This window comes from Rattus norvegicus, chromosome 14, assembly GCF_036323735.1.
Source record: "Rattus norvegicus strain BN/NHsdMcwi chromosome 14, GRCr8, whole genome shotgun sequence".
Lineage (NCBI taxonomy): Eukaryota > Metazoa > Chordata > Mammalia > Rodentia > Muridae > Rattus > Rattus norvegicus.
This window is the reverse complement of record NC_086032.1, coordinates 18607684-18623789: the sequence shown is the minus strand read 5'-3', so window position 1 is coordinate 18623789 and position 16106 is coordinate 18607684. Positions and strand designations below refer to the sequence as shown.

The 16106-nt window shown below is 40.0% G+C and overlaps 1 protein-coding gene across 2 annotated transcripts in view; it reads right to left on the bottom strand.

Moving 5' to 3' along the window:
* Adamts3 (ADAM metallopeptidase with thrombospondin type 1, motif 3) overlaps window positions 1–16106 on the bottom strand; it is a 206639-nt gene that overhangs the window by 98098 nt on the left and 92435 nt on the right. For both annotated transcript variants that reach the window (NM_001394709.1, NM_001394710.1), the window contains exon 4: window positions 2177–2333. In NM_001394709.1, the coding sequence (NP_001381638.1) occupies window positions 2177–2333 (157 nt within the window). The remainder of the gene's footprint in view (window positions 1–2176; window positions 2334–16106) is intronic.

The following is a 16106-nucleotide window of genomic DNA, read 5'->3' as shown; positions in this document are numbered from 1 at the left end:
CTCAACTAGTGGTCAAGGTGGGAGGACCCAGCCCATTGTGGGTGGTGCCATCCCTGGGCTGGAGGTATTGGTATTGGGTTCTATAAGAAAGCAAGCTGAGCAAGTCAGGGGAACAAGCCAGTAAGTAACATCCCTCCATGGCCTCTTCATCAGCTCCTGCTTCCTGACCTGCTTGAGTTCCAGTCCTGACTTCCTTTGGTGATGAAACAGCAATGTGGAAGTAAGCTGAATAAACCCTTTCCTCCCCAACTTGCTTCCTGGTCATGATGTTTGTGCAGGAATAGAAACCCTGACTAAGATAAATACATACATGCCATGATATCAGATTAGGAGGAACATAGAATTGGCTTTTTAATAGGCCCAAGCCATGAGGAGATTTCTTCTCATGGTTCACTAGTACAAAGAGTTTGAACTCAGAGATGCTTTGAGCCCCTGCTGTGCAAAGAGACAGACTGGCTGTGCAGAAGAAGGCAGAGAGAGGCAGACAATAGAAGCTGCCTGCCTCCTACAACCAGATAAATAAAGTATAGAGACATATAAAGTTTGATTTAATTGTTTTTAAGGACAGAAGGGAGTATGATGATGATTGTTTAAATGTTCTTAAGCATACATAAATGGACAAAATATTTTTGAGGCTTTTGATCATAAATTATAGGTTAAAGAGCAGGGTGTAAATAGGAAAAACTTACCTCAGATGGGTAATAGAAGCTTATGTTAATGCAAGCTATCTAAAGGGACATATGTACCCATAATAGATTAATCTCCACAGAAGGGAGGACATAAGTATACTTAGATTAATAAATAATTGAAGATTTTGATCTTAAATTATAAGTTGAAAAGCAGGGGACAGGCAGCCTAACCTATCTCAAACAGGAGAAATTTAGGCCTCGATCTCACTACTAAAAATTAATCTTGTAAGAACAAAAACAGAGATAATGGAAGAGCGCTATCTAATCAGATAATATTGTTTAGATTGCCTTCATTGCTCTGAGTTGTTTTAATTACCAAAATAAAGATGATTATATGATTCGTGGTATTTATGATTTTAAAATTCCTCTAGGAGAAAGGTCAAGCTATACCTTTAATGATTTCCAGTTACTGGACCAAGAACATGCTATTTTGGGAGAGGGGCTCTATATTTGTGGTGACAGAAAAGGGAGAAAAGACTATGGACCCCTTTCAGAATGATATGGATTAGATATAACAGGGGAAGACCCCCCCCCGCCGAATATCTTGGCTACAGAAAAGAAAGATTCAAAGAAAATCAAACAGGACAGACCACTTGATTTGCTAATTCCTTGACGTGGGAAGAGCCCAATAACTAGATTAGACATAAAAAATGTCTCTAGTGAAAACTTCAGCTAAAATTAGACAATACATCTTGTTGGCTGTAGAATCCTTGAGGTTAATTGTGCCATCCTTTATATGACATGAATGAAAATGTATTATGATTGATTATTGATGAAATTAACTCATAAAAAGGACAGCTGTCTTTTATCTGCTCAACAAGGAGCAAAATTTCATCCTTCCCTAATCTGTGCATCCTACAAATTCATAAATTCATAAATTCATAAAGCTAGCACTAAAATTTCAGTTATGAGATTTATATATTACAGAATGTAAATATACAGCAAGGAAAGGAACTGGTGCCAACATTTATGGAAATTGATACTAGAGGGAAATGTAATAGAGTGATCAGGTACAGCTTGTAGAATCTTTTCTTGTTTGGAAGAGATATAAGCTAAATTCTTCTGTTAATATCAACCTGTGCCCAGGCTTCACCACACCAAACAAAATTAGAAAAACTTCAGATGTCATAACTTTTACATTTCCAATCCATTTAACATAAAATCCTACCGAATTTAACTTATATCTCCCTCAAACAAACAAACAAACAAAAAAGCTTATATGTCTATCTATCCTGTGCCAAACAGACTTTAAACAAGGCTTAATGATCATAGACTTAAGGGATGATGAAAACAACCCATGCATCAATCAAAAGAATTTCATTGGGATGTGATCTTAAGAAATGTGGAAGTTGAGTAGGTGTTTAATCATCAAGTTTTTCTTTCTTTTTACATGTTGTATTTTATATCAGGGATTATTACATGTCAATACACTTCATGATTTACATTAAAAGGTGTTCTGTAAAACTATGGTTAGTTAAGATGCCTACCCTTGTAGTAGACGTCTTCAGACACATCTCTGGGAGCCCGCTCCATTGCTGATCTCTTGTAGACAATGTGAATCCTTCCATTTTCTTCATCCATCTGCTTCCCTCTCTCCAAGGGTTCAATGAAGTACTCTTCATTATCACTCTTTATCATTCCAGCCTAAAGAAAGCATAGAATTAAATATTGTTTTCCATTCAGATTTTTCTGTTTGATTATACATTAAAAGCAGTTAAATTATGTTAGACATTCTAATATATCAGTAATTCATAGAATGAATATAAATATAAATTATATAGATATAGATATAGATATAGATATAGATATAGATAGATAGATAGATAGATAGATAGATAGATAGATAGATAGATAGATAGCCTGGTGAGATAGCTCAGCAGTTAGGGATGTTTACTGATCTGCGGAGTGCCCAGGTCTGGTCTCAGTCCCCCCAGAATGCCATCTTCTGGCATTCAGGAATCTGTGCACACATATATTATACAAATATATACACCCAGGCATACACACAACTTTGAAAATAATATCCCAGGAATGAAAATCCATGAGACGTAGAAAGTGCCAAGTTTAAACAGTGTAAAAGTAAAATCACATGATACACCTATTTCACTAGAATACCAAGAATGGGATATCCTATTTGATATTTCTCAGTAAAAGAAACTTATATGACACACGAACTCAAAAAAATCCCTAATTTTTCCTGATGACAGTGTGAATCCTTTGTAAGGCATGCTACGTTACTTCTGTAACTCACTTTCGTCTCCCACATGGTCATTACTGTATGAGAGATTTGGGACACACCCCATCTTTATCCTTAACTGACTTTGGTGGAAATCCCCTACTTCTAATACTTGTCAGCCTGGAGAACTCACACGTGTCCATTGTTAAAGTGTCCCGTTTGACATTAACAGATCTATGGGTAGCAGAAAGCATTGTTGATTGGCTTCATCACACAACATTATACAACATTAATCTATTGTACTATGTGTGTGTGTGTGTGTACATATATACAACATATATGTGTGTATAAATACAGACACACAATTTATAAGTTGAAGCTCCATTGTTCATCTTTTTCTTAGTCTTTGATTGGCTTCCAATTCATTAAATCACCAAATTTTGTAGTTTTTAAAAAATTTTTATTTATTTATTTTTTTACAATTCCGGACATGTACATGTATTCTGATTACAGAGCTCCTTGCCTAGCTGATAGTAGTAGGTGGCTTTAGTTCTAGCACTGAGGAGGCAGATGCTGAAAGATTTTTGTGATTTTGAGGCCATCCTGGTCTATATAGTAAGTTCAAGGACAGCCAAGGCCATACAGAGAGATCCTTTCTCAAAACAACTGTGATTAAAATCTTACCTTCTCTAGTCTGCCTCTTAACTAAATTGCCTCCTAATTGCCTCTCACATTCTTGTGTCTCTTTCCCTTTCCCTCTTACTTTCCTTTCTTTCAAGCCCTACTGAGTTTAACCAGCATTATTTGTGTATCCATGGAAGACTGGTGGTCTACTCCCTGGGTACCCAACTGAGACGAAATAGTTGTGCTTCCTCCAGACCCCACTAGTAACTGATAGTTCAGACGGAAAGACTAGGGATGAGGGAGCCCCTCCCAGTTGAAGACCAAAGGTCAACAGGCCCAGTGTTACACAGGGCTACTGCAAGTTGCCATGGCTGCTAAGAGGTCAAGATAGCATTGGCCGTACAAGCGTGTTACAACCCTTCTTCCTGTTGTCTGGCTTTTATATCCCCTCTGACCCTCTCTTCTATGATGATTCCTGAGCGTGAGAGGGGGTCATGCAAGTGTCCCGGGTAGCACTGCACTCATGTATTCTCAGCACCATCATAGACCAATTATCTCCATGTTCACTTTAGGTTCATGGCAGAGCGGAACCGTCTGCCTTCACTGTCAGTTCTGTAGTTCATTTAAATTACAGAAATGACCCCTGAGGATTATTCACAGATCTTAATGATTCACACAGGTAAGTCTGTGACTGGAGGAAACAGGTGAGGAGTGTGAGCACTGGGCAACGGCTTCCAAGCCACTTTAAAGTAAGAAGGAAGGCAATGATAAGAGTTAATGCATTTGCTTAAAAAACAAAACATTTTTCTATATATTATAGGTGAACATTTAAATACCAGGGACCAGGATACTACTTTTCCCCAGTAAAGTGCAAGTAAAATTCAAACTTCAAACTGAACATCTCTCTTAGAAATCAAGGTGCATTTAAGCAAGGTTGGGACAGTAGCAGTGGCAAGATGAGAGGTAGGATCTGAGGCTTAGCTGTGATCTGAACGTGATTTCCATAGATGCTTGCACCAGAAGGTTCGTCCCATAATATTGACAGGTGATTGGTGGGTTTAAGAGATTAAAGCCTAGCATAAACCAGCTGGGTTGAGCACTGCACCTTCAGAAGAGACTTCAGAAGAGATCAACGTAGTCTTTAAGGAACCCAGTTAGTTCTGAAGAGAGCGGTGTTTCCAAGTGAGGCACCATGTGCTTGGTGCATTCTGCACTCAGCTGTTTTCCCTTCTGCTTGCCTGCAATGTGGTAAAATGTAGGGGACCTTGCCAAGCATGAGAATCCTGTTCTTTGGATTAGATTCTGGCCATCAGAATCATGAGCTAAATACATGCCATTCCTTTATAAAGACTGCGGCTGAGGGGCTTGCTATAGCGGCACAACAGAGAGGAAGTTCTAGCACACATGACCTCTAATGTAGAGTCTGAATGCTCATTAATTTAAATAGAATTTAATGGAAACGTTATCCTAAAGTACAGTTTAAAAAACAGAAAATCAATTGCCAAGGACACGCCTCATCTACCGTCTAGATTCAATCTAGCAAAGCAAAACACACAGGCCTAAAGGGATTCAAGGGAGTTTGTTACCAAAAGTTCGGTGACACGGTTGATGAGCGTGAAATAAAATTAGCATACTGCCCCTTTCCTAACCTCACCATACACAACAAAATTAAGTCAAGGGCTAACTGCCTTTTTAGTTCCTTTTATTTTTGAGATCATGATATAATTACACCATTTCCCTCCTTCTCTTTCCTCCCTACAAAGCTGCTCATATGCGCCCGTTTACACTTTTTCAAACAAATGGGCCTTTTCATTTCTTGTTATTACACACATATATCTATATGTATATACATATGTAGTCCTAATCCCTCGTCAAGGAAACGTCTCTTGGCAACAGACTAAAACAATGACAGGAAACCACATCAATCAAAATGCAGCTCTTTGGAGCCCAGTTCCAATGGATGAATCTACGAAACAAACCTGCATCAAAATCTCCATGGAAGATGAGGCAGATAGGTTCAGAGAGCCAGAAGATCATGGCGCTTGCTACAAGACTCTTTCTCTGATAATATCAGAGACTAAAGACTTTTAAATCCAAATTATTTTATATATATATATATGTGTGTGTATATATATACATATATATGTATATATGTATATATATATATTCCCATAGACTCACCCTAACATGCATCCCAATAAATTATTCATAATCACGTTTTTTTTTTTTTTGGACAAATGATGCTGGACTTCAAACGGCCTGACCAGGAAATGGCCCAAAAGACAGGTGCTTCTTTATGGCACTTCATGCCGTCCGGAAGGGGAGTGTGCCCCAGAAAGTCACCCTAGGGTCTAGACTGACGCTGACTCTGACACTCTGCAAGTCTGCCCAGTGAGCAGTGGAAAAGCTTGTCATCAGGTTGCCTTAGTCCCAGGGTTCACCGTTTCTCTACTTCCACGCACAGTAGTTACACAGATCACAGCCAGCTGTGAAGAGAGCCAGGAAACGTAACCTGGCTCTGTGCCCAGGGAGCAGAGACAGATTCTGAGGCGCAGACGGAGGTGGCAACCTCAAATGAACTAATGCCATGCCTCTGCTTACTTCTCCATTGCTTCCCTTTGCGCTTAGAATGACACTCAGTCCCACAGTCCCAAGGTTTTGCCCCGTCTACTACTCTCAAGGAGCCACCATACTGCTGTCCCGAGGCTGTAGTCAAAAGGGAAATGCTGTTACTCTTCGAAAGCCCACTCTACACATGCACATTGCCTTTTTATATTCTGTTTCATAAAAAACAGTTACCTCCTTAAAAGTGATTTTCTTACATGGATGCCCCCCAGAAATTTGACGTTCTATCTTCTGACTCACAATGATAGGTTGCTTCTGCTCGTTTTCTCTCTAATGGCTCTTATCACAAGTTATCGAGACTGTGCTTGGATGCCTGTGACTATTTATTATTCTTTCCCCTCTGCAAGCTTGTCAGCTCCCAAGGCAGCCACGTGTATCTTAATTAGCCTTTTAATCCTTAAACACCGGCTCGGCATCTGCCACGCACTCTGCATTCAGTTTCATAATGAACAACTATATAAATAAACTCTAGAGATAAAGGGATAAATCATACTTACAGCTGTGGGCTGGAGGCCAAAAGCACACAAGAATAACTTCACAGGGGACATAGTTGGAACATCAGTCTATAATGGCTATCCCTGCATGCTTACGTGGATCAACATGGCGGTGGGAGTGTGCAGCGAAGGAGATTCTTGGTCTCATGGAAGAGAACCAGGGCGGAGTGACCACAAGTGGGCAGAGGCCAATGCAGCCTCCAGGGACAATCCCTGCTACCTTCTTCCTCCCAGGGGACTCCACCTGCCACAATTCTGCCATCTGTCAGTGATCTATGCAGACTTTAAAATCATCCATGGCTTGAGGCATTCACTAAGTTAAAGCTCTTATAATCCAACTGCCTAAGAAAAACGTCCTTGGACACCAGAGGTGATCTTCACCAATCTCCTGGACATTTGTCAATCCAGTCATGTTGACAAGCAGAATTAACCATTATAGGGGGATGTAGAATTTTTATAGGTTTATGGCAATTTTCAAATGATGGGAGACTGGGTAAGCTACAGAGGCACAGGAAAATGTATCAGAGCTGACATATCTCTTCTACTCACTCAGAGTGATGATAACCACAGATCCTTCAAATCCCTTCCTTAGTCTTGTCCCTTCCATGTTCATGACTCTGTCTTGTCACAGGCTCTATCTTCTTATGCTGCCCTAGGGGTTCCACTCCAACCTCGAAGACTCTCTGCCAACCCCTGGGCACAAATGGGCACGACCTCTCTTTAAGACCCTGCGACTAGCTCTGTACTTTGAATCATCCCCCTCTAGAACACCATCCCTTTTAAGTTCTGCATTCTGATCTCTCAGGTCAGCAAGTTCTAGCTTCCCATCTGCTTTTCACACGGCAGCCAGTATGTCTTTCCTGCCCCACTGTTTAGTTTGAAGATTCCACACAATCAGAGCTCATTGTGTTTGCTATCTATTGATAACCCTGGCCCTACGTCTTGCTACTCTCCTTTCCCATTGGTTATTAGGCAGGGGCTCCCTTCAGTCTGCTTTGTTCATTCCGTATCCCACCCATGCTCCTATGGGGTGCTGGGCTCAAATCAGCAGTAATTTTTGGAATGAAAAAAATATTGACGAGAAACAAAAACGAGAGTAAGGTATAACGTAAGATTACTCCTAAATCTTGAGGTTGAGTGACTAAGAAATTAATGCTTTTATTCTCAGAAACATAAAAGCAAGCTGGGGACAGGACTGCCTACCTACTGGAAATCCCACCACATATATAGTGGAGGCAGAAGGACTTGGAAAGGCTAAAGGTAAGGGAAGTTGTTTATCTGTGTTCTCCTAAGATATTAGGGGTAATTGCTAACATTTAATGGAGGAATTCACAAATGTTTTTCAGAAATACAAGCCTATCCACACTGGATTTCAGATATATCTTGTCATATACAGTAAATAAATCTGTTGAAAAACTGAACAAGGAAAGTTTGCAAATACATTTATGGTCAATAGAAAAATTATCTTACAAAATTCTCAAAGGACCTTAACTTGGCATGAAGAACAATCCCTAAAGCATAAACTCTAGACAATGGCCCATAGCCTGCATGCCTGGCTTTCTGGCACCACTGGGCCTGGTCCAACTAAAATGGCTCTAGACTCATTGGCAGTTCTTCCAGCAGACCTACACTGGCCCGCACTGGCTCACCACTCCTTTTCCCCACCAGTCATACGGAAGTCTCTAGATGGCTCTCTGTGAGCCTTTGGAACACCAAGTTCCAACTCTACACAAACTTTGCAACATCTGCCATTTTATTACATCCCAGGGTAGCAGAACAAAGACTGGCTTAAGGTAGATGGCTTATATTTAGGAATAGAAGGAGAAAACATTAACACAAATAAAACCAAACGTCTTCGGGGGCAGGGGGAGAAAGGACTGGCAAGAGAGAAAGGAGGAAACCATGAAAAGAAGAGCCCAGGTCCCCAAGGAAGGAGCTGCAGTATGCAAAGAACGATGCCTGTGAGAAGCAACCTGGACAAACTGTAGTGTTTAACTAGAGTGGTAGGGACTGGAAACACATTACAAAGAGCTACAGAGACAGCAGGTCATAAAACGGCATGTATTTTAAGGTCTAGAATATTCTTAGCTATTGTAGGGTTCTGATGCACATCTTCCCACCACGCTATATTGATTTTTCTCCTTTGGTGGTGACACAAACCTGGAGGGACTATTTAAAAGGTGCCTGTATGCTCAGGGGAAAAAAAGCAAAACCTTGCCCATGCATATTTAACTGAGGAAAAATCATCAGTGCTGATCGGAAAGCACTGAAGACATTTCTATGCACGGACATTTTCATTTACACAGTGAAACATTCAAAAACATTTTGGAAGCTTAAAAGCCATGCGTTGTCATGCCTTAACATTAATTAGCTCACACTCCTGTCAGCTCCTTGGTTCCTTATGACATGACATCCAAGAGTAAAACCCAACGTGCATAACATTTTGAAAGCCTAGGTCAGGGATGACATTCTAGGTATTAATAATGCTCATAATCCTGCCAGAAATGTATAACTTGGAAATTATAAATCTAAATGTTTTTGAAATGCCACAAATAAAATTATATATGCTCCCGAGGGACTCTACACAAACAACCAGTTTAATTCAGTATTAACGCTATTTTTATGGTAAGAGTTTAGAAATTGCTCTTCTTTTCGAAAGAACTCCATTTTGCCATTTCAACCCCATTCAACCAAACAAAATATTTGCCCCGTTTTTCAAGCTAATTTTATACATTAAACATTTTAAAATAGTATTATATTTAATATAGTATTATATAATGGAAGGTTTATGTCAGTTTAATTCTAACATAGGTTCTTTGACAACCCTTTGGAGCGGATAACAGAATCACGGAGGCTAAGAAGCTGGAATTCCCTTCACATCTGGGCAACTCTCCCAGCTATGCCACTTCACATGGTGCCAACATCCAGACTTGAGTCAGTGAGCTGCCTACAATGGAAACAGCCATCACCAGGGCCACACGCCTTCCTCACTAGGTGGAGTCCTCGCAGCCATACCTGACACCCAGCTCTAATATACTAGATCTAATATACTAGAGCGTTTCCTCACCCAGTTACAATGTGAATGGAGGGTGTGGAGCACAGGGCGGTTCGATGAGATAATGTCTATGAATCTATTTTATAAACTATAAAATTATACAAGAAATGTAAAACACAATTCTTTATAGGTCACAGTAATAAAAGCCAGTCACCAAGGAAAGATTAACTTGTACTTAGCTCAATTTATGATGAAAATCAGCCTCAAAGACAGTTTCTTAAAGTTCAATCAAAAATTACTAATCTCGCCTCAGAAATTCTGGGTCAGATATTCTAAAAACCTCATGTCCAGTTTTACTTACACGGCACGAATGCTGTTCTTTTGTTCTGCTAAAGCAGGAGCATGGAGCTATGAATTTTATCCAGGAACTTTATGACATATGTCCCAAATACAATATGGATGTAGTTGAAACGAAATACCATTTCTCTGACAAACTGGGCACAGCAGGAAATTACTAGGGTACAGTCACATAAGGCAGCGATAGGATCTGAATGTTGAGGCTAGCTCATGGGAAGGTGTGCTAACGATGTACATGGGAAAGAGTAAGGCAGGCACAATGTTCTGCCATGGCTGTTGTTGGAACTATAGGACAACAGCAGCATTTTAGATCACTGTGGCTATAGGAAGGCTACACGGCACAGGTTACACACACCGTATTCCTTCTTCAATTGCTGCAGAGCAAAAGCAAACACCTTACCTGGCTCCTACTTTATCGGGACAGTGGACAGTACTTATTTGATAAAGATAACTTCCTAAGGGTTCCTGAATTTCAAGAGGTGTTTCAATGACAACACCAAATCTCTACAGAGGATGTAATGAGGTCGGCAATGTGGCTGGAAAGAAAGCAAGCACAGTGTAGCTTAGAAGGCTTCCTGCAAGCCCAAAGCAAGATCCCCACTCAAAATAGTCTCAGACAGACAGACACAGGGACACACATGCACACACACACACACACACACACACACACACACACACACAGAGAGAGAGAGAGAGAGAGAGAGAGAGAGAGAGAGAGAGAGAGAGAAGCAAATCTTAGGATGCTGTCTTTATTTTAACAGCATCTAAAAATCTTTTTAAGTTTATAAGATTGAAGTGTATTTGCCCAATCCCTTCTATAAAGGAAGTGAACAGGACTTAAAAAAAAAAAAGAAGGAATAAAAGAATCCATCTTACCCCACAAAACAATTAACTGCTAAAATAAGGAGTCTGGTGATCAGTGACTTTGAGAGATGACCGTTTCAGTTTCTTAATTAGGGAGCACAGCCTCCAACTGATTCTCATCAAAAGTCTGGGGGGAGTTTCTAAAGGCTGAAGGGCTTTCTGTACAGCCGGTTTAACTGCTCCATTTCCCTCGTCTCCACCGCCAGCCTGTGCCCACCATAGCTACACTGAACACAGCATGGCCTGTTTTCCCTCAACCACACTGATCACAAACTTACTATGAGAACCAATATGACATTTTAAAAGTCCCAGGAAATCACTGTAATAAATGTGTTGGCTACTAAAGGATCTCCATGTCATAGTGTTTGCTATGTGAGAACAGGAAGGATAGGGTCATCCAGATGTTGGTAACACAAAAAAATCTCTTGACAAACTGACTGGTTTTCCCTTATAAACGCTATAGTTAATGTAAACATCACAAGTAAGAAAACTCAGAGGCAAATCTGTACCCTCCTTGCTGGTCCAGCTTGTACCACGAATCTCCCAGGACTCATTTCCTTTCTCTTCCTGACTTTCTCTCTCTTTAAAGATTATTTAACTTAGCCTGGGTTTCATTGTAGCATCTTGTATATGCATGCGTCACTTTCCTTTGTTCAAATCCATTCCCTCTTCTGCTCCCCTCTTCTGTGGCCTCTGACACCCTGATTGGTTCTGTTCCTTACACTAGATAGTTCCCCATTCTGTGTTCATTGTCCTATCATGTGACTGAGCTTAAACAGTATTCTCTCTTACTTGTCATGGTGATTACTTATTGAACAAACTCTCAGGTCACTACGTTACCTGAAAGGAGAAGGCTAATTTTCTAAAAGTGCAGAAACTGTAGGATTAAGTGACTTACCCATATTTAACATCATCCAATATTTCAAAGATATGTGTGCTCCCGATGACACAAATGATTGTGTTTATAATTGTTGGCAAAATTTGAGTCTGTGACCCCAAATACTGGCTTGTTTTTTACTTCTTAATAATGGACACTCTACACTGGCCATAACTGTAAATGTATAAGGTGTTATTGAGTGCTTGGTGCTGTGACAACGGAACCTTCATCCATATTAATGGAAGCATACGACCAAGTACAACCTCCGTAGTCATGGAGGGAAAGGACAACATTAGCCAAACAGGCCTTTTCCCTCTTCGTGAAGCACAAAGAGAGGCATATAAATCGCAGCCCCAAATCAGTAGTCCACTCCACTCCTTCTCCAGTTGACTCTCGCTAACCACTCATTTGGGTGGCTGAGAACAGACTGGGCCTTGTGTTGCTTTCTATTGCTGCTGTAACAAATCCTCACCAACAGAAAGGTTGAAAACAGCACAACTGCGCCCTGTGTGAACTCTGAGGGTCGGAATTCTGTCAGTGGATGGCGAGCAGAGGCCACCCTGACAGCCTCGGATGGGTTGGTTCGATTTCCCCACTCTACTCTCACACCCATCACTCCTCACTTCTGGCCACCACTTCCCATTCTAACAGAACTGAAAACAAAGAACTTACTTGCTGTGAGCGGAGAATGAGAACGAGCTGCTGTAGTCCCGCCTCCTTTGTTAAAGGCTCTGACCAAGCCTCTGTTGCTGCCAAACACAGACAGCCATGGCAGTGCTATACAGCTACAGTCAGAGCTGAGAAGTCCTTCTCCATCCATCCCACACCAAAATAGATCCTAAGGAATCAGCCAGGATTCTACCACAGCATCTTATACACCATGAGATGTGTCAAGAAAACCAACCTGAAGCTGAAAGTTACAAAATACAGTAAGAGAAGAAATGGGGGGCAACAGGAGGAGCTGAGAGCTAAGGAAGAAGTAGCAGTGGTGGAAAACTGAACCCAATGCTCTGTTCAGAATTCAGGTCAGCAAAATGAAGCATAAAGACAGAAGGGAGAGAGAGCATCCTAAAGACTAAAGAGAGCGTCCTGCTTCTGCTGCACAACAAGACTCCATATCTAAGTCCTCAGCTAAGTTGAGTTATATATACATATATGTATACATATATATATATATATATATATATATATATATATATATATACCTCAAAATGTTAAAGCACAGAAAATTGCTTTAAATTTTGGTGGAAAGACAGAGAAAGTTAAAAAGTAAGTCATGCAGTAACTTTTAGACCCTTCTGACATGTAAAGTCAGTGTCATAACTGAATGTCCCAGTGAAGTATGCTCACTATGTCGTGCTAGGACCTGTCATGGCTGTCCACTTACAAAGGGACAGATGACATGAAGGCCAGAAGGCTGTGGAGGGAACTGAAGTAAGAGAGAGATACGACTGAGGGTTCTGCCTATATTCATTTCAGAAATCTCTAAAAATCTTTAGGGAAAAGTCTTTCACAAGTATATAATACAAAAATTCAGATATAAGTTACTCAAAGGAAATTAAAACCCCCTCTCCTATGGAGAATGTGTGTATTATTCATTAAAAGCCATTTTTCCTCAGCTGTCTTTTGAGACAAAAGTCTCCAAAATAGGCCTTAATTTAGATTATTAAAGCCGATGTACATTAATTTTATTAATATAGCCAATTCAACAAGCCATCTATGTTCACTGTGCTTGAATGCTCATAAGAGTAAACCAAGCGTGGTGGCACGCAAGTTAATCCCAGCACCTAGAAGGCAGAAGAAGGTGGATCTCCAAGTTTGAGGCTAGCCTGGTCTACATAGCATATTCCAGACATGCCAAGGCTACATAGTGAGCCCATTTCTCAGTACATGTGTGTGTGCACTTGCACAAGCATGTGTGTGTGCATTTGTGAACGTGTGTGTGTGTGTGTGTGTGTGTGTGTGTCTGTCTGTCTGTCTGTCTGTGTAGGAGATAAGAGCCTTAGCTTGGTTGACCAAGAAATTAAGTTCTGGTCACAACTTTTCCAAAAAGAAAAAAGTACGACTTCTAAAGTTATTTAAACCCCTTCTGGCTGTTTCACAATCTGAGAAAAATCATGAGGATTTGACTGGGTAATCTCTAAAATAGCTTCCAATTCAATTACTCTGTTATTCAAATTATATTACAGTATTAAAGCTCCTAGGAAACACATGAATTTGAAAAACTGCTCCTGCCAATATCCCAAGATCCACTTATTCCCATAATAAATAACTGAAATATGACTATAAGACTAATATAATTAACTCCTAAAGTAGGTCACAAATGTTAACATGCCAAAGAATTCAGGTCCCAACCTCAGAGACGTTTCTGTGTTCCACACTCCAGAGTCTGATTCAGAAGGGCTGTGCTGGGCAGTAGACATCTGCAATTTTAAGCAGCACTTCACGTGTTACAAACGGTGGTGGTCTGAAAATTACAGCTTAAGAAAAACTGCTTAAAAATCATATGCCAATCAAAATGAATTTTAGACGTATACTCTCCTAAATTTGGGGCCAGGAATTCAGTGCAGTGGTACAGTGACTGCTCTTCACATGCCATTCCTGGCACCCCAAAAGATATAAAAACAAGTCTGAAGATGACTCAAAGTTAATATAAATAAATGAAATCTGTGAATTAAAGTCAAGGTAGTAATTAAATATGTAATAGTTATCTACTAAATATATAATTCTATGAGTATTTCTGAGGGGCTTAACTTTATAGAATGACTCAGTGTCTTAAATTAATAGCTGTTAGAAAAAATTAATAATCATATTTCTATGCAATGGAAAATGTCTATCAACAGCTGTCATAGGAAATACAATGTTTTACGCATTCTAACAAATGAAATAATATAAAAAAACTTAAAATCATAAATAATCTCAAATTTTACTTCAGAAACTATTTAAAATAAGATTCACGCACATCCCAAAGCAAATTACATTGTAGAACTTTATTAGCATATACTAAATAGATCAAGTGAGCTTTGTCGTGACATTTCCAGATATGTAGATATGGAACTATGTTCATGTTCACTCTGGGACCCATTCCAAACCTTATTGATCATAGATATTAGTGGTGAGTAACTATTAAGTCTAGGGTTGAAATCTACAGTCCTTGTGGAAACCCAACGGGCTATGGTCATTGCTCCTCAAAAGACAAGTTAGATCACAGTCAGCACTAGCAGTAAAACAGTTGTAGATATATCGGACAGTATGGAAGGTCCATCTGTAAACAGGAAATCGTTCTGGATCAGATGAACTCCTCATACTGCTTGCTACTTTCCTTCTGGTAAACCCCACACAATGGGATCAAAACTGTCTCAGGGACTGTTATATAAAGTGTTAAAATAAAAATTAACCACTTGGAGCTCTTTTCTGGGTGCAGAATCCAATTAATGGCCTCAGTTTCTATATTTATTCTTAATTAAGAAATTGCATGTGTGGTATATGTGCTGGACAGACAGAAACACACACACACACACACACACACACACACACACACACACACACACACACACACGCAGAAGCATAAGGGGAACATCAGTATCTTTCTTCATTGCTTTCCATCGTATATTTTGAGACAGGCTCTCTCACTAAATAGTGAACTCTTTGTTTTGGACACTCTGACCTGCCAGTGAGCTCCGAGGACCCACTTGTCTCTGCTCCCCAACACTGTACACTAGGCAATTGGGGAATTTGCACTCAGGTTCTCTGGATTTTTATAACAAGTGCTTTTTACCTACTGAATCATCTCCCCAGCTCTGACATTCAATATTTCTAACAAATTCCAAAGTAATGTAACTGAGTCTCATCCCAGGACAGCACACGGAGTTAAGTACACCCTGGGGCATCTCCATCTGAGATTTTTGAGACCTTCAGTTCCTGGAATGAAAACTACCAGGTTCCTGGCTTCTCCCTTGTGAAACAGACATTGTTGGGCTACTTTGATCATACCATGTAAACCAATTTAAGAATTCATCTTTAATATGTGTAGTCATTATATCAGTTCTGTTCCTCTAGAAAACATTACATACAAGTGTCAACATCTGAGTTTGAAATTCCAGGCATGGAGGCCACATCTGTGATCCCAGGACTCTAACATTCAGGTGCATAGCTGACCAAGAGAATCCCAGAAGCTCTCAAGACAGCTAGTCTGGTGTACACAACAGCAAACAATAAAGAGACCTTGTCATGGCATCTGAGGTTGTTCTCTGACCTCCACATGTGCACTGTGGTATACACACAAACACATATGCATATGAAGATTAAAAACTATATTAACTAATTGATCTTAACAACTTAATCAATGGTAATGCTTAAATATTTAAAGCAATAAAAATGACAGGAACTTCAGGACTAGCTGTAT